The 19,663-nt window shown below is 40.6% G+C and overlaps 2 protein-coding genes across 2 annotated transcripts; both read right to left on the bottom strand.

Moving 5' to 3' along the window:
* Positions 1-2,235: 2,235 nt before the first annotated feature.
* On the bottom strand, positions 2,236-3,288 carry LOC135113284 (cuticle protein 21-like). The gene is made up of 3 exons (XM_064028497.1): positions 3,167-3,288; positions 2,784-2,906; positions 2,236-2,636 (listed from the first exon to the last, which is right to left on the bottom strand). The coding sequence occupies exons 1-3, from the start codon at positions 3,176-3,178 to the stop codon at positions 2,346-2,348; spliced, it is 426 nt and encodes a 141-aa protein (XP_063884567.1). The 5' UTR covers positions 3,179-3,288; the 3' UTR covers positions 2,236-2,345.
* A 13,505-nt stretch (positions 3,289-16,793) lies between these two features.
* LOC135113281 (cuticle protein 8-like) lies at positions 16,794-17,795 on the bottom strand. The gene is made up of 3 exons (XM_064028492.1): positions 17,643-17,795; positions 17,395-17,511; positions 16,794-17,182 (listed from the first exon to the last, which is right to left on the bottom strand). Exons 1-3 carry the CDS (start codon positions 17,754-17,756, stop codon positions 16,889-16,891), a joined length of 525 nt encoding a protein of 174 aa, XP_063884562.1. The 5' UTR covers positions 17,757-17,795; the 3' UTR covers positions 16,794-16,888.
* Positions 17,796-19,663: the final 1,868 nt, after the last annotated feature.

Genomic DNA, 19,663 nt, shown 5'->3' with positions numbered 1-19,663 from the left:
ATCGTCGTCGTCGTCATCGTCATCATCGTCATCGTCGTCGTCATCGTCATCGTCGTTATCGTCATCATCGTCATCGTCGTCGTCGTCATCGTCATCATCGTCATCGTCGTCATCATCGTCATCGTCATCATCGTCGTCATCGTTGTCGTCGTCGTCGTGATCGTCGTGATCGTCGTCATCGTCATCGTCGTCATCATCGTCATCATCGTCGTCATCGTCGTCATCGTCATCGTCGTCATCATCGTCATCATCGTCGTCATCGTTGTCGTCGTCGTCGTGATCGTCGTCGTCGTCATCGTGATCGTCGTCGTCGTCGTCATCGTCGTCATCGTCATCGTCGTCATCATCGTCATCATCGTCGTCATCGTTGTCGTCGTCATCGTGATCGTCGTCGTCGTCATCGTGATCGTCGTCGTCGTCATCGTGATCGTCGTCGTCGTCGTCATCGTCGTCATCGTCATCGTCGTCATCATCGTCGTCATCGTCGTCGTCGTCATCGTCGTTTCCTTCTCGTTGTCGTCATTGTAGTCATCATCGTAGACAACAACGTCCGTCTCCTCAGTCTTCTCTACTTCACCCAGTTTCTTCCTCGTCCATTTTCCACCTCATGGTGCTCATCTTCCTCTTCCTTTCTCCATCTCTGTGTCTGAATAAGATTCTTAAAGTTGAGGTATAATGTACCAACACGTTGAGCAAGCCACTTGGATGAAATTGGCTGCGAAACCAAAAAAGAAAAAAAAAAAAAAGCAAATATGCAGAACAGGAAAATTCAGAACACATGAGTGTAGCAGAAGTAAGGCATTTTAATCATACGGAATTACTTTTGACCTTCTTATATTTCTATTCACTTAAGAGGTAAAATTGTCCTCATCTGTAGCATCGGTCTTCTGGTAAAAAACAGGAAAAATCTTACCATTGGCGAAAAGCAATTAGCCACAATCGCTGATAACTGTTTTGTAAGTGTGGACTTTGCAAGTGTTTTGCAAGGACTGTATGTCAACTCAGATAATACAGATTAAACGAGTTGTGAATAATTTATCGTAGGTGGTTTATCTTTTCAGAAAGTGACATTTTCATACATTTATCTCTCAGTAATCAATTAAAGGGAGCAAGATTATTTTGGCAGACAAAACTTTCTTCTTGGATATAAAAAGCAAACAACAAAGAAGAGTAAACCTCTTTTGAATTATTCTTTTCCTTCCATATTATTGCCGTTGCTCATAGGCTCGTTAGGAAAAAAAAAAAGGCCACTAACTCGAAATTTGCAGTCACTTAACTAGAAGACCTCACAGGAAGATTTTTATGCAGTTCTGACAACGATGATGACCAGTTTTCAGTGAATGGCCAATAGTTACTGCAGTGAGAGAAGCAAAAGAATCTCTGAATCATATTAAAATCAGAGTCAACACACTGCTCACCCAGCTGTCCACCCTTCCTTTGTGTTGGCTGATAAGTGTGTACCTGAGGAAACCTGGGGAAGGTAAGCTGTGGAAACCGGGATGTCCCAGTGGCCCTGCGTCCCGGAGGAAGGGGTGTCATCTATTACAGACTCAAAGGTTAATGACACGGAAATGAGCGCAGAGGCCACGCACAGCTATAGCGTGTGGCGCAACTTCATCTAATAAAGATTGAAGTGTGCAAATCAAAGAAACAGCATAAATGGTAAAATATTTTCGTCAGAGGAAGTCAAATGTTTCTCCTGTCGGGCCGCTCACGTCTGCAATAATTAACTCGCCGGTGTCAATGATGACATAAGAATTTCACTTTTCGAGAACGGATTGGACAAATACCTGTAATTAAATTTGCAACTAAAATATTATATGTTATCGTAGTGGATTTAATTTAGATGTTTTTAGTCGACTTTCTTGTCGTTTCTTTGAAGATGTGATGACAGACGCAGGTTGTCTGCCCGGGCAGTGTAGGTGTTCTTGTACATATTGTTATTCATCTTTTCCAGATTACATAAACCTTTATGTCTTCCTGCCAAATACGGTTGGAGGAAAGGGAAGGTGGGGGAGAAGCCTCTGCCTTTATCATGTAACATTTACTTCATATTAAACTGTATAGTTTATCGTATGCAGTATAATAAGACTCGTCAAGTTTATTGATACTTTTCTTCTTTTGTGTTCTTTAAATTCATTCAGATCATTAGCTTTTCATCATGATACAGTGGTGATGAGTCTCCGATGAGGAGTGGGGAAATTGTGTAGGAACGGATGATGGAAGAAAGGACTGTTTTCTTTTTTTCATCGCATGGGTTTATTACCTTCAGAGAAGCAGGTACGCACTGGTACAGTGGAGTATTTACAAAGACAGGAAGACTTGTCCTTCACAAGTGGTGAGCATTACGCATAGGACGGACGGGGCTGCTGGTAGGACGGGGCAGGGGCCTGGTAGGACGGGGCGGAGCCGTAGCCCTGTTGTGTTGGGTACTGGGCTTCTCCCTGGTAGTTGACCTGGGCCACGAATCCTGAGTCGCCGTTAACTGTGTAGGTGACCTCCTGCAGGCGGCCGTCGGGCAGCTGCACGTAGTAGGATCCCTGTGTGTCGTAGCCGTCGCGGCCCTCCTGGTGGCCGTAGTCGTTGCCGGAATAGTCGTCCTTGACTTTCCAGCTGAAGTCATACTTGGGGGGACTCTGTGGGTGGGAAGGAAGGACGGTGAGTGTGTGTGTGAGAGAGAGAGAGAGAGAGAGAGAGAGAGAGAGAGAGAGAGAGAGAGAGAGAGAGAGAGAGAGAGAGAGAGAGAGAGAGAGAGAGAGAGAGAGAGAGAGAGAGGAACTTACCACTGGCTGAGGTGCGTTGTAGGATGGCGCAGGGGCGCTGTATGTCGGAGGAGGAGGAGGGGGTGGTCTGTAGGGAGCCGTGTCAGCGAGGGCGACGGCCAAGAGGGCGGACAGGAGGACGAGCTGGTGGAGAAAGAGAAATCAGTGTGGTTGGCAGGACGCATGTTTGGATCATTGGAGACTGTGTGTGGGGCGTGATGGTGGTTGTGGGAAAGTCTGTTGAGTTGTTGTGCTGTGGCGTGGTGTTGAGGGCGGTGTATTAAGGATGTCATGGGGTGCATGTGTGGGTGTTGAGAGCAGCTTGTGTTGCGGAGTGTTGGATGCGGGACGAGTGGAGTGTTCGGTGTGTGTGGAGTGTGTGCACGCCAGGAGGGAGGGAGTACCTTGAGGGCCATGTCGGGGGCTGAGGTTCGTCGGGGACTGGTGGCTGCTCTGCCTATCGGCCCGCTTATATAGTGGTGGCGGCGGCGGAGGAGTGGCGCTGACGTCACGAATATAGAGGAGGTGAGGGGGAGGAAAAGAGTTATTTTTGAGGCAGAGAGGAAAGCACAGGGGAGATGATGGTGTGAAGGAGAGCAAAGAGGAAGGCAGTGAGGGAGAAACGCAGGCAGGAGTGCGGCCTTGAGGCAGCTACTGCAAGGTCTGGGTCCCCTGCACTTGAGGAAATTTGGAAAGCTAGCGGCGCTGCTTTGACACTCCTTCTCCTGCTCCTCCTTTTACACCTTCTTGGCAAGACAAACTCTATAATTAGTCATGGAGGAAAGGTGACCTCGTAACATGACTGACCAAAATGTACCAAAGTCTAACGTTTCAACACCTTATGGTAAGATTTACAATTACAATTTTCTCTTTACGATCCTTGAAGTGGATTATCTTTTTTTCCCCCCCACCTCACATGTCCCTTACAGGCGACATGTGAGGTGGGTATCTAACCGTACATTTGCTTTCTTTCCAGCCTGACCTAAAGAAGCGACAATGATCATGTAACCTTCAGTGAATCTCCGACCAACAGTATTGAAAAGTGAAAGGAAGGTGTTTGTGGAAAGTGTAGCGATGCACGTGGTGGGAAACGGGGCCGCTGACGCCACCAACCCACGCCTTGTCAGTGCTGGTGCCACCGCCCGAAGCCACCACGAGACGTAAGTACATGGGATCGGTGCGGTGAGAAGGGCGGCAGATGGCGGTGCTTGGGTGGCTGTTTGGTGGTCTGCTGCTCGTGTGGTGGTGCTATTTGTGTCGCTCTGCATGGTGGTTTGTTTGCTTGGTTATTACTGTTATTGCTCCCCGTGTTGCGATTGCTGTTGTGTTTCGGGAGTTTGTTGCTGTTCATGTGCTGTTATTACTGCATTGAGTATTGATGTTAGTGTTGCTTGTTTTTCTTGCGGGTATTACTGCTGTTACTACTACTGTTAATGTTGCAACTACTGGTACTACTACTAGTACTGCTACTACTATAACTGTTATTATTATTATTATTATTATTATTATTATTATTATTATTATTATTATTATTATTATTATTATTATTATTATTATTATTGTTATAGTAATAATAATAATAATAATAATAATAATAATAATAATAATAATAATAATAATAATAGAAATAAAGATAATAATAATAATAATAATAATAATAATAAAAGTAAAGATAATAATAATAATAATAATAATAATAATAATAATAAAAGTAAAGATAATAATAATAATAATAATAATAATAATAATAATAATAATAATAATAATAATAATAATAATAATAATGATAATAATTTACAACTACTACTACTACTACTACTACTACTACTACTACTACTACTACTACTACTACTACTACTACTACTACTACCACCACCACCTCCACCTTGCCACTATTTACCCTGTTATTATTACCCCACACACATTGTTATTGTTATTGCATGCTCGGCTAACACCATTCACCGTGGAGGCCTTCCCTGGAGCTGACCACCACCGGCCGCCACCAGTCCTGTACCTCACGCCGCATTGACACACTGCTTGCAACACTCACCCACCATGTATAGCATAACGCGCTGCTCTCTTCCCTTTTAATTGCACCGCTGCATTAAAGAAGTGGGTGTTATAAACTAAGGAAGAGTCGTGATGCTTAATTCTGATACAAGTAGAACAGAGGATGATAGTTAAGATGAGGTTTATAGATTTTTTACATTTTTTTTTTTTTACAATACAGAAAGAAAACGGGCTTTAAATAAGATCCAGTGTGTGTTATAAACTGAGGAAGAGTAGTGATCCTAATTTGTGATACAAGGAGGGAAGTGAAATGTTGATTATAATAATGTTACTACGATCTTTATTATTATTATTGTTATTATTATTATTATTATTATTATTATTATTATTATTATTATTATTATTATTATTATTATTTATTTATTTATTTATTTTTTTTTGTACTGTACAGAAAATAGTTAATTATCAGACCCATGGGTATTATAGACTGAAGAAGAGTTGTGATGCTAATTTCTGACGCAGAGAGAGCGGTAAAATAATGATGACAATGTTTTTTCTTTTTTTGTACAGTACAGCGAAGAAACTTGCTTTAGATTAGAAAGAATGATTAAAATCTTGGCTATTACGGACTGAAGAAGACTCGTGATGTTAACTTCTGAGATAAATAGAGCAGTGGAATGTTGATAATAATGATAATAATATGTAATTTATGTATTCTTATAAAATTTAGAAAAGAGACTTGTTTGAAATTAGTTTTAGCTCTTACAAAAAAATTTTTTTTTAGCAAAATGAATATTGCGATGAGTCTGTACTTAGTAAAGATGAATACATACGTACATTCTTATTCTCTTATGCTAATTAGATATGTATTTCTTGACAAATAGATGTCTTGACTATTAAAAATGCTCCTTTAAAATATAATGAAATATAATGAAAGAAAATGGTTGAAATCTAGATGCAAACATTTAAACGATATAAGATTACAGAAAATGAATAAATAAATAAATAAGAAAAAAATAATACATTATAAAACTAAATACATAATAGGAATTTAAATATAAACATCAGATCAAGATCTCCTCCCCCTCCTCCTCCTCCTCTCTTTTTCATCTTCCTGGAATGCGTTTTAACACTATCCATCCAGCATTAGTAAAGAACATGTAAGGAGGAAAAAAATACCATGGTTCTCTTATTTCTTCTGTCTTGTTTTTGTGATTTATAAAGACAACACCTCGTTCTGTGTAATTCTGTATGTTTTATATTTAATTTTTAACACAAGGACACATTTATGTTATTTTGTGCTATCTTTAAACACTTGTTTCTAATCGTTATTTTTACTATATTGTTTGTTTTCCTTTATTTATTTATTTATTTATTTATTTATTTATTTATTTATTTATTTATTTGTTATTATTATTATTTATTTTTTTTACTGTGCCATTTAGCCTTATCATTGAGCCTTCGTAATCCTGTGATCCCTTATGATGGTGATGCACGTGTTCCTTCATGTAAGTCACACTAGATGATTTCCTTCAGCAAATAATAAAATACAGGCGCTAAGTGGTTTGGATTATTCAGTGGTGTATCTCGAAACTATATTGTAAACTTGCATTACACTTGTTTGTTGAGTAGAAACTGTAATGCCAGATATCAGTCTGTCAGTTTTGGTGCTAAACGGATTTTTCGTAATTACATGCAATTTAGAAACTTTTTATTTGCATTACAGTCTCTTCAATAGTCATATAACCCAGAAAAGATAAAACTTTCTCTCTCTCTCTCTCTCTCTCTCTCTCTCTCTCTCTCTCTCTCTCTCTCTCTCTCTCTCTCTCTCTCTCTCTCTCTCTCTCTCTCTCTCTAGTACTCTGAATTTCGAGAAAAGAAGATCAGAACAGTATAAAAAATAAATAAAATAGATCAGCCATTCTCTCAGTTCCTTCACTCCTCCTGTTCTTCTCACACATGATCTGCATCGTGCCTTGATGGGCGGGGTTAACAAGGCATCTATTCCTGTTGTGAGCCGCTGGCTACTACACTGCACACCAAGCACGTGGCGCCCCATGCACTGACTGTGACCGACTGACGCTGAGGGAGTGGCGCTGTAGGCCCTCACCGCAGACTGCATCGCGTTACGCCCCCACCCGCGGCTGAGACTTGTGCTGACATGATCTACGTATATTCTTAGTTCAGGGCCTGTAGTCTGAAACGCTTCGCTTTCTCACCACGACGATTTTCACCTTCAATTAGAGGCCCTTTTTCCTTCACCACGATTATTTTCAGACCAGAGGTGATTAGTCAGGTTCTCAAGAGTGTTTCTCCTGATAATGATCTATAAAGCTTGCAAATCTGTCATTAGAAACTTAAAAGTCGCTTCAAGAAATAGAACCTTTTGAAAGTAACGGAGGTGCGGCGAGGAAGTGTTTCCGAATATGGACCCGATACTTGAACTGACTCGATCTACATTTTAATAGAAACCTGTTGCCAGAGTCGTTATTAATGCACTGCGGTACTGGAGCCTTTTGAGACGAGGCGCGAGGTCATGGCGTGAATGGAGTAGCATGAGTTTTAAGTGAGCAGCGGGCCACTTCATGTATTAGCGTGCATGCATAGATCCATATTCTCAAACACTTAGGCGCCTCACCTCCATTACATTCAAAAGACTCTAGTTGAAATTACACGGGTTTGTTTCAATTTTTTTTTTTTTTTTTTTTTTTATGATTCTAGTGACAGATTAACAAGATTTCTACACTATTAACTAGTGGAACACTCTTGAAAACCTGGATAATCATCCCTGTGGCCTTGGAAAATAGTTGTAGCGAGATGGAAGCGTTCCTAAATACGGGCCATGTTCTCACTTTGGCTGATTCAAGTACGTGTCTCGGCTTATTTGGTTTGTTGTACTGTTTGCATATGTATATAGATGAGCTTACCCTGATCCTACATCACGTGATCTGAAACCTTGTGCTTCTTTGCGTATCTTTCTATCCATTTATGTGTCAAGGAGATCGACTCAGATGAATATAACCTGATTTAACACAACGTCATCTGAAGACTACTTGTGTTTCTGTGTGTATTTTTTGTCATCCAAATTTTGCATGTTAGGAAGACTGACACATGGCACAAAAGTAGTAGAAAAAAAAAATAAATAAAAAAAAAAATTAAAAAAAAGTTAATAAATCATAAAAGTAAATAGATCAATAAAGTGAGATAAAAAAAAGGCTCATCTTGCCGCTCCCCCCAAAATTGTATATATATATATATATATATATATATATATATATATATATATATATATATATATATATATATATATATATATATATATATATATATATATATATACACGAGTATATATATATATATATATATATATATATATATATATATATATATATATATATATATATATATATATATATATATATATATATATATATATATATATATATATATATATATATATATATATATATATATATATATATATATATATATATATATATATATATATATATATATATATATATATATGTAAAATGTATTGGTTAATTCAAGCTGTTCGTTGTGGTTTTCCATAAATAAAAAAGGTAAAACAGAAAAGTTCATTCATTTTGCCGTCTCCCCAAGATTACAGAGTTTAAAAAATGTTTCGTATGTTCGTTTCGCTTCATCCGCAACAGTGAAGCGTTAGTTGATTTATTTCCCTGTCTGAGGTGCAGCCGTGGCTGGTGCTCTTTTGTATGCGTGGTGGAGACCGAGACACGCCCCTCGTGCCTGACCTTGAGTAATTTAAGGCATGCAATAACCACGAAGGACATTAAATACATTGTAGGAGAAAGGGACTGAACACAGATGACATGCGTTACATTAATAAAACAAAGACAATGCTGGGCTCTGATTATCGAAACGCTTGGACTCTTATGAAGGCTAATCTCAAAGGCCACAGAGATGATTAGTTTGGTTCTCATGGGCGTTTTTCCATTTTACGATGCAGAGTCCTTGTTAGACCACTATTAGAATCGTGAAAGGTAATGTTGAATTGGGGGACATACACTATAAATGCGCGTGTGTTAAGTACTGGTATATTTCTGTTGTATATGTGGTCTCAGCGCTCATCTCCGTCTCATTGGCCTTTTAAGTCTGTGGTGGGTGGCGTCCCTCACCGCGGAACCCTGGGCCACTGGTACGTCCGCGTCTTCTTTGTTTTCCCCAGGTTTCCCAGGCAGCCATTTATTGATCAGTCCAAAAGAAGGATGAACATATGAGTGAGCTTTGCGTCGACTCTCCCTGCTTGGGTTCGAACCAGGGCCTGGGGATTCGTAGCCAGACAAGCTCGCCACTGCACCACGGGGACGTTTAAAGACATGCAAATCCCCTTGAAAATTCCATTGAATTATACTAGATCTTATTAAAAGTGGTCGAGATGAGACTCCGAAATGTCTGAGAATGCGGAGTTAGGCGAGACGCGGCCCAACTAACTTGAAATTGCTTCCAAGTAATGCAGGGTCGTTTCAAGACCTCGGACACCAATTCGAAGCACGCCTACAGTGAACAAGGAACAGTCACACTTTTCTGATCGCACGACACAATTATATACAACTGAATGCTTTGGAAAAAAATAGAGTATCGTTAGATAAAGCATAAATAGGTGTAAGGCAATAGAAGTATCAGTTTTATTTTAAATTAAATTCGAAGCACGATCATAATGAGGAAAAGGAAGAAAGCTTACATCATTATTACGAGCGAAGCGAAGTTTACCATAAAGGTTGTTGTTTCATTCTGAGCGGTCCGGCCCGACCAAACTGAAACGCTATTCAAACACTAACACCTCCGGAACTACGCGCCTAGGCCGATCGTAACGAAATTAGCACCGTATGATAGCACAACTTTATCAATTTTATATGACAGCTTTCATCTCTTCTATTGGATGATGTCAACAGGTAACTTGCAAAAAAGTAGAAGGCTGTCGGAAAAAGAATTTCATCAGTTTTCTGTAATTTTCACCATTCTTTTTATTTATTTTTTATTTTTTTTGTCTCAGGAAGAGCGGACACATACCTCTGAACGCTGAATGAAATTTCCTATTCACCACTACCATTTTGCACAGGCACAACCATTTTGGTCTCGTAAAGTTTTGAGGCAGAGTGATTTGAATAGTAGGCAAGTTGTCGATGTGGGTGGTGCTTTCATTGTTGTATCACTTACAGCTTCGCTCGCCATTCGCCTTCCAGGTACTCTACTGGTATGTAAGATATTGCCTTAGAAAAATGGAGAATCATTAAATAAACTCTAAACAAATGTAAGATAAAAGTTTTTGTTTCACTTTAACACAGATTCGTGGAATGGTTATAATGAACAAAGAAAAGCATATTTGCATTATAATATGCAACGTAATGCTTCAGAGAGAGAAAAAAAAAACATAATTAAATACAAAGTAAGTACATGTAAAACAATAAAGTTTCCATCTGGTTTTAACGCAGATTTCACGCAGTCTGGTAAAAACAAGCAGCCAAACAAACAAACGCAACAATTACACCTACATCATCAAAACATGCGACGTAATGCTTTAAAAAAATAGAACGTCAATTATAAAAAAAAAAAAAAATCTTGGACAAGGAAGTTTGCGTTTGACTATGAGTGTTTTATAACCGAAGCCTTTGTTTTTCATTATTATTTTTTTTTTGGTGCTTTCCTTACTGACCTTCCTGGAACTTCCTGGAGCCTTGCCAGGGGAATCAAGGCTCTATTAACCATTCATCATTGGCTCCGTGCCGACTTATAAGAAAAAGGAGGAGGAGGAGGAGGAGGAGGAGGAGGAGGAGGAGGAGGAGGAGGAGGAGGAGGAGGAGGAGGAGGAGGAGGAGGAGGAGAAGAAGAAGAAGAAGAAGAAGAAGAAGAAGAAGAAGAAGAAGAAGAAGAAGAAGAAGAAGAAGAAGAAGAAGAAGAAGAAGAAGAAGAAGAAGAAGAAGAAGAAGAAGAAGGTGAGGAAAATAATGGTAATAATAATGATAATGGTAAGAAACAGAAGAATAAAGAGAAGAAGATGATAGAGAAGGCGGAGAAGATGTAGAAGAAGAAGGAGATAGAAAGGGAGGAGGAGGAGGAGGAGGAGGAGGAGGAGGAGGAGGAGGAGGAGGGGGAGGAGGAGGAGGAGGAGGAGGAGGAGGAGGAGGAGGAGAAGAAGAAGAAGAAGAAGAAGAAGAAGAAGAAGAAGAAGAAGAAGAAGAAGAAGAAGAAGAAGAAGAAAATTTCAACAGCAGTAGCAGCAGCAGCAGCAACAACAACAACAACAACAACAACAACAAGAACAACAACAACAACGAAGAGATTGTCTATTTGATTATGCTGAGGAGTCTCAAGAACGAGGTTATGTGGCGACAAAGGAAGAGAAAAGCAAGAAGGCGAACAACGAGATAAGAAAATGATAAAAGAAAAAAACAACTAGGAAAAAAGGGATGAAGAATCAAGGTAAGAGAGCAACAGGAAGAGCGTAGAACAAGAAGCAAGAACAAGAATAAGAAAACGATTGAAGGTAAAACTAGTTAGGATGATACTGAAAAAGAATAAAAATAAAAATCACAGTAATAGTAAAAAAAAAATGTTACGAAATAGACTAAGAACACCTAATAAGACTAATACATCAATAAGAACAGGAATTATCACGCGAACTCAGGCAAAAAAAAAGAAAAAGCCATACATATTTACATTATCAATCATAAGAGCATTTATTATTAGTCATAGCAAAAATAGGATAAGAAACAGAAGAATAAGAACAACAGTAACACCAAGAAGAACAACAATAAGATGAGCAAGAACTAACACACAAACTGGATCAAAAGAAAAGAAACACATATTTTTTACATTATCAATTATTATCAGATAAATTATTACTAGTTACAGTAAAAATAGAATAAAACCAACAGTAATAATAATAATAGCAATGAGAAAAACAACAAGAACTAATGCACAAACTCGAGCACATGAAAAGAAACATACATATTTACATTATCAATCATTAGGCCGCGGTTCTGTGTCTCGCGAGGTTATTACTGTTCCGTACAAGGAGGGAAAGGTCACTGAGAAACACGGCTGAGGTGACACGAGGAGGAGAGAAGAGGAGAACAGCTACCCTCAGCCTTGTTAACACGTGGGAAGAGAGAATACCGCGCGGTAGATCATTGTCTTAATACTTCTCACTGGACATCTCAAGCTCCAGTGCATTGCTTCAGCGTGATGGGGCGAAAGTAAAGCAGCGGTGAGGTTCAAGGTGTGTCAGGGAAGGCCGCGTGTACGTAGAGAAGTTATCGTTGTTGTGTGAAGTGCGGCCGCCATGGGTTGTGGGAATGCTAAGGCTAATGCTGCTGCGTGTGATGCAAGAATGAGAGGGGAGGTGAGGTGAGATGAGGTGGTGTTGTGAGATGATACTGTGATGTTAGTGATGCATTGTTGTGGTTGTGTGCGGGTTGTCGTTATTTATTTTCGTTATTGTGAGAGTCGTGTTGTTGTTGTTGTTGTTATTGTTGTTGTTGTTGTTGTTGTTGGTATATTTTTTTTTATTCTGTTTCCTCTACCTACTCCTCCACCTCGGCCTCGGTGTTTTGCTTCAGTTACAAGAGACAGGCAGTAAGTGTGATGGATTACAGCAAATGCCACTTCTTTGCTTGTCCGTCCGTTTGATAATGAAAATGCCCTTTATTAATGAGAGTATAGCATGTCACTGCATTTTTTATCATTATATTTACATAAAGAGGAGCGTGTCCTTGGGATGCAATAAACAGCTGTGGGGAAAGTCAGCTTGATAGTCGCTACGGAAAATAAGTAGAATAGTATTAACACTGACAAGACGGTTTAATTAACGCTTTCACTTTTTACTGCTTGACAATTTTTTCCTGTAAGGAACAACTTTTTACACACTTATTTTCTATTAAACTAGCTTCAATATCTCTGTAGTCTAAAAAAAGAAGAAGATTGAATTAACCTATTCCTTCTTTTGCCTCTTGTCTCCACGCAAACTTTTACAACGAAGATTTCAGAAGTGCCATGATCATTAAAGCCATACATGACAAAAGAAGATAGAATTCTACGTAAAGTGCAGCATGTTACAAGTGAGAAGGATGAAAAATGAGCATAGTATAGGCACTTTGTATAGACACTTCTCAAATTTCGGATGATGCTTTCTCTGACTCTGTTCTGTAGGGACTGATATATTCATTGGGCCTTTTAAAAACAGTTTATTTAATTTATTGTTTGTTTACCTTATCATTCACACTGCGTATTTCTGCAATTATATATTTTATCAGCCTGTAGGAGAACACTAATTTAAAGCGAGAGTATTTAAACACAGGACTGGACACCGAACCTTCAACTAACAATTATAACTTGAACTTACGCCCTACAGTTACAAGTGAGTGATGGGCGATGTGAGGCAGACTGTCTCACACACGCCGCCCTGCACTTGCCTTCACCTCGCGTTGAAAGTGTTTGCAGACTTTCCCTGTTGCTCGGAACTGTCAGGAAATGCTTGATTTGTTCTTTCATCAGAGTTCAGTCATGCGTTGATATTTATGAGGTAAATATAATAGCGATTGAAACTGATCAGGATAATACAAGTTTGAAGAGCGGGTTAATATCTATGTGTGTCTCAATTTCATGTTTAATTTTCCTTACGAATATATGATGGCGTCTGTTAAGAGATTCTTCTTTTAATCTGAAAGCGTCATATTTTCTACAGAGTGAGAAGAAAAGGTCTAAGGATTGGAGTAGGTGCGGTGTAGTGAACGGAGTGAATGAAGTAAATGAGTCAATGAAGCCGCAAGAGTAAACTAGTATATGCTGTCGGGCTTTGCTGTGGAAGTATGTGGCCATCTGTGCTTTGCCTAAGCTCCTGGGGTGCAGTAGGGTCTTCCACGAGAAGCTGCTTTTCCACCAGGGGCCGACGGAGCTAAGAATGTGAATGACATGTGTATGAGTGTGTATAAGTCTGGGCCACCCTGTATGGGATTGCCAGCCTGGTATTTAGATAGATAGATAGATAGGTAGGTAGAGAAGAAAAGTAGTTAGTTTTCATGGCAAGATTATACAATTCAGAAGATTAATGCTGTATTGATTATTCAGGAGTGGGATCATTTATTTTATAGTTTTTCTTATTTGTGTATGTATGGAGAAGGTTTGCCTACATCTTTTTACAAAAAAGTCTGCTTTCTTTTTGCACGGCATCGAAAGGCGTTCCATTTTCTGTAAAGTGGGAAGAAAATAAGTTAATTTTTATGACAAGATTATACAATTGAAAAGACAAATTTAGTGTGGGTAATTGAGGCGAGGCATCATTACTTTTTTTTTTTTTCAACGTGAATGATGTCGCCCTCCATCCTTGCACCAGAAAAAATACCTCTCCCTTTCTTTCCCTCGCACCAGAAGTGTAATAACACCTTTGTATTCAGGCGAGCTCCCCGCGACACCTGCCGTCATTTACTTTTACGATGACTCAAGGATTTCATAACAACAGCTCCACATGAAATATAAACAATCATCATTTTTTTTTTATCCGCTCTCTTATTCAAACCTCAAATGATAAAACATTCTGCCTCAAACCGCCGCCTGATTAAGGAATACACTCAGTTTTATTCAGTAATACTCGACGTGAAATGTAAACAGGAAAGAATTTTTTTTTTTATTCCCTCTCTAATTCAAATACTAACCTTAAATTATAAAACAGTCTACCTTACATTGCCACCTGATAAGTATCTAGCAAGAGGAATACACGCAATAACGCTCAATTACACTCGGCAGGAAATATAAACTAAAATTAAGATGGCTTTTTCGATCCGCTCTGTAATTCAAACTTTAACCTTAAATGATAAACCAGTCTGTCTCACACCGCCGCCTGAGGAGTGCCTGGGGTGAGGAATACACTCAGTTACGAAATGTTAGTGAGGAAAGGAGGGAAGTCAGCTCTTTCTATAGTAACCTGGACAGTAAAAAAGTGGAAAGTCTTGTTTTTTGATGCCATGGGAAGAGAAGGAGGAAGAAGAGAAGAAGAAAGAGGAGGAAGAGGAGGAGGAGGAGGAGGAGGAAGAAGAGGAGGAAGAGGAGGAGGAGGAGGAGGAGGAGGAGGAGGAGGAGGAGGAGGAGGAGGAGGAAGCGTGTAGTTAGCGAGTTTCAATCACACAACAGGTTTCCTCCTAAATAAGAACATTAAAACATAATAAAACAAGGGAAGCTGCAAGGAGCCATCACACTACATGTGGCAGCTTCTGCATAAGACATGACTACCTGTTTCCACCTGTCATCCCCATCCATGGATATATCTAATCATCTAAAGCTCCGTAGTGACTCTGCACTAACAGCCTTACTACTGAGTCTGTTCGATTCATTTACCTGCTGCTCTGAACGCAGGGATCACCATCACCCATCATCACTCTAGATGATATGTATAGTATCTCACTGTAACTGAGTGTAATCAAATCTGCTTCATGTCCGCAGTAACTCACCTCATTCAACCTCGATTTGTAAAAGGATTTTAGATTTGTTAAGCCACAGACTATAGTGACGCGTTCGCCCTGAGACCCATCACTCCCTTGTATATAGTTTTTTTTTTTGTTATCTTATAGTTGCATTGATACATCTAGTATAGTTCAAGTCATTACTCAGTTTTCATCATTACCTTTGTCTTCAGTAATATATGGCTAGTAATAAGAGTGCGGTAATAATAATAAATCCCAAGACATTAAACACAGGTTGATAGTCAGAAAGTTAACACCAGCAGAAATTTGCATGAGTTGAAATACGAGACTTTCTGGGACTTTTTGTGGAAGGTTGTGTTTGGTACAAGGGTGGAGGCATTGAGTATGTATGACAGGACTTGTTTGACCTTATTCAAACACAAATGAATGATCAGAAGTTAGTCTTCAAACATTTGCATGTCATTCAGTACACATTTGGAACACCTTTCGCCTCAACTCTGGGGAGAGTGGCCATTAATGAGGCTAGATTTTTCTTTTCAGTTTTGTGTAACTTCCTGTGAGCCTCTTTCGCACGTCAAAAAAGCTGCTGACAGATGCAGCATGAATGGATAGGACATAGATGTCGACTGAGATTATAGATGAGTGATGGATGGAAAGTAGATTATTACTGTTGGTAACAGGTTTAGGAAGAATAACAGTGCTAATCTACAACTTGGATATCTGAACGAGAGGAAAAGTGAAGGAAAGATGCAGAGAGGAATAGGAACTGCAAGATGATGATTTGGAAGGTGAAGAGTTATGTCAAACTCTGTCGAAGACTTTTCATTTGTCAAAGAACAGTAAAAAAGTTTCACAGAAAACTCCTACGAGGGGTGACTTAGATCAAGTGAGGAGCGCTGAAAGATCGCCAATTGATAGTGCTTTACGGAATCCTTACTGAAGATCGCATTTAGAATTACACGTAAATAGATGCACTTTACTGTTGAAGATGGGTGAACAAATTTAGAAAGATAGAGCATGAAAGCAAGAAGGAAAGATAGAAAGAATTTGAACAGACAAGGAACGAACATGGAAGCACAGATACGGAGAAGTATAGGAGGGACTCATCGGGACCTTAAGCCTTCTGAGGATTAAAACCAGATAGGCACAGGAAGCGTCTTTACGAGCCGTCTCAGTATCAGGCGGAGTGTTGCCAGGTGATGAGGGAGAAGCAAGTATTGGTCATGTGTCGTGCAGTGTTGAGTTTCCAGCAAAAGTCTGCGTGAAGGGATCAGACGCTTAGATGGGGGTGACTTGGTGCGATCTGGATGAAACAGAGGGGCAGTGCGGCGGTGTAACGTGGAGGAAGGGTGGTGTATAGAAGTACCACGTGGAGGGATGGATGGATGGAGGGTGAATTAAGACAGCACAGCAGTGTTCCTTGTTCGGGGAGGTAGAAGAGGAGGGGGAGATGACGCCACGAGACAAAGCAGCGGTGCCTCTAGCAGAGCTGCCTGTGTGGCTGAGGGAGGGGTGCGGCGGGCGGTGTGTGAGTTGCCCTCCTGTACTAATACGCGGCATGGAAGTTACAAAAATACTTTATTGCATCTCTCACTCACACACGTGCACGTTTCGGAGGCTAAGCGTTGTAATAGACTCGGTCATTCGACATAAATATTAAGCGTAGGTGGGCTGGGGCTGCTGGTTGGTGGGCTGGGGCCTGTAGGAGGGGGTGGGGGCGGGGCCGTAGCTCTGCTGCTGGGGGTACTGGGCCTCGCCCTCGTAGCTCACCTCAGCCAGGAAGCCTGAGTCGCCTTCCACGCGGTAGTTGACGCGCTGCAGGCGGCCGTCGGGCAGCAGCACGTAGTAGGAGCCCTGGGTGTTGTAGCCGTCACGGGACTCCTCCTGGCCGAAGTCGTTGCCGGAATAATCGTCCTTGACTGCCCAGTTGAAGTTGTACTGGGCAGGTCCCTGGGGAGGGGAGAGTCTTGTTAGTGGGAAGAGAGGGAGAGGAAGGGAGGATGTTGTATATGATAAGCAGCAGAAGAACAGATACCAGGAGACCTGCTGGTCTGTAATGATGCATCTGGTGGTCAGTTCATTGCTACAGCAAACTATTCGTGTGAAGAGACAGACAACAGAGCGAGGCTGGCCGTGACCAGCGAGGCAGCGGCGGCACTCACGGTGGGCTCGGCGGGGCCGTAGGACGGTGCCGGGGCGCTGTAGGTTGGGCGGGGAGGGGTGTAGGAGGGCGCCTGGTCAGCAGTAGCCAGGGCCGCGAGGGCAGCGAGGAGGAGGACCTGCGGGGAGAGGGAAGTTAGGCGGGGCGGCGGCCACTGAAACATACAGACAGCAGTTTCAACAGCAGTAGTAGTTGCAGCAACATGAGTAGCAGTAGCAGCAGCAGTAGTCATGGGCTGTAGCAGCTTACCTTAGCGACCATTGTTGCTGGAAAGGCTCGGAAGAGACTGGTGCTGGTGGCGGTGCCCGGCTGGCTTATATAGCGGCGAGTGACGTCACGGCACAGGAGAGAAAGCAAAGCCATCGTCTTCGGGCAAGATGATCACGGCCCCGACTATTACTTTTATGACTCGCCGGTCGGCCTCGCCCACGCCCCACGCGGCGCACGCCCTGAAAAAGTCTCTCCTTCTTTATCAAGAACACTCGGTGACCCGCCAGTGTGTGTACTGTGACTCGCACTTCCCCGGCCAGCAGGACCCGTCTGGCCAGTGTTAAGTGTCTCGCCACTCTTGGGTCCATGTTGAACTGAATTTTAGATCTCGTTTGTTTTCTCTGGGCTTGTGTTTTCTTCTAGTATTAAAAAACGAATTTTAAGACAATAAAGAAGGCAGCGGCCATTGCTTGTGTGAGGGGTTTTAACCCTTAGTATTTATTAGAAGCACTGGAGTACTTATTTTAGCGCAGAGTGCGGGTTTCTGAGTTAGGGACGTGAGTTGACCCAGCCAGGCACGGATGAGGAGCGCCTTGGGAAATGAAAGCAAGAAAAGGAAAAGAAAGAGAAATACAAACAGAGAGGAGAGGATGATTGATGTGAGTTACAACAGTCATGAAAACATCACTGCCACTTTTACGAGATGAAGGAACGCGTCAATAGAGAGGAAACTGAGAGAAGGAAAAGAAGAGGAGAAAAACGAAAGGGAAACACAAATACAGGAGCGAGAATGACACGCGCGGGTTACTACAATAATAAAAAGAAACGTAACATACTACTTTTTTTCAACTTGTTATCCTGTTGAGAAGACTTTGTAAGTGGAGTTGGCATCCCTTGGAATCGCGCTGAGCCCTTCACTCAAGGGGCGTGATCTGTGCAGGCGTTGTCGAGACTCCTGGACAGAATGAGCATCTTGAAGGAGTGCGACTGATGGAGGCAACACTACACACCAAGGTTAATGGAAACTCATGGAGAAAAAAAAAAAAAAAAAAAAAAAAAAATGAAAAAAAGATAAAAATTAATAAATAAAATAAATAAAAATAAATAAATAAATGAAGAAATAAATAGATAAATGAATAAATAGATAAACAAAATAAAAAAATAAAATAACAAAAATATTAATAAAGATAATGATAAATAAAAATAGAAATCTAATCAATAAATGATTAATATTAAGTAAATAGAAAAAAAAAGAAGTTCAAATGTAAGATTTCCAGCTTATAACATCTTTTCTTTGTTTAATTAGTTAGCTAGTTAGTTATTCCTTCTTGTCATTCTTTCATTCAGTCAATATTTCCTTATCTTCTTCTACTTCTTCTTCTTCTTCTTCTTCTTCTTCTTCTTCTTCTTCTTCTTCTTCTTCTTCTTCTTCTTCTTCTTCTTCTTCTTCTTCTTCTCCTTCTTCATCTTGTTCTTCTTCTTTTTCTTCCTTCTCTTTTTTTCCTTCTTCTTCTTCTTCTTCTTCTTCTTCTTCTTCTTCTTCTTCTTCTTCTTCTTCTTCTTCTTCTTCTTCTTCTTCTTCTTCTTCTTCTTCTTCTTCTTCTTCTTCTTCCTCCTCCTCCTCCTCCTCCTCCTCCTCCTCCTCCTCCTCCTCCTCCTCCTCCTCCTCCTCCTCCTCCTCCTCCTCCTCCTCCTCCTCCTCCTCCTCCTCTTCCTCTTCCTCCTCCTCCTCCTCCTTCTTCTTCTTCTTCTTCTTCTTCTTCTTCTTCTTCTTCTTCTTCTTCTTCTTCTTCTTCTTCTTCTTCTTCTTCTTCTTCTTCTTCTTCTTCTTTTCTTCTTCTTCTTCTTCTTTTCTTCTTCTTCTTCTTCTTCTTCTTCTTCTTCTTCTTCTTCTTCTTCTTCTTCTCCTCCTTCTTCTTTATCTTCTTCTTCTTACTTATTATTTATTTACCTTACCAAGAACGTGCTATACAGAGAAAGATAACAGAGTGGAACAAACCAAAGTCCCATTACAGTCCCAGCTTAGGAAGATTATTGAGGGAAAGGGAGGGAGGCGGCGG

The sequence above is a fragment of the Scylla paramamosain genome, chromosome 25 (assembly GCF_035594125.1).
Source record: "Scylla paramamosain isolate STU-SP2022 chromosome 25, ASM3559412v1, whole genome shotgun sequence".
In the NCBI taxonomy this organism is placed as follows: Eukaryota; Metazoa; Arthropoda; class Malacostraca; order Decapoda; family Portunidae; genus Scylla; species Scylla paramamosain.
The sequence above is the reverse complement of the archived record's forward strand: the minus strand, read 5'-3'. Positions and strand labels throughout refer to the sequence as shown.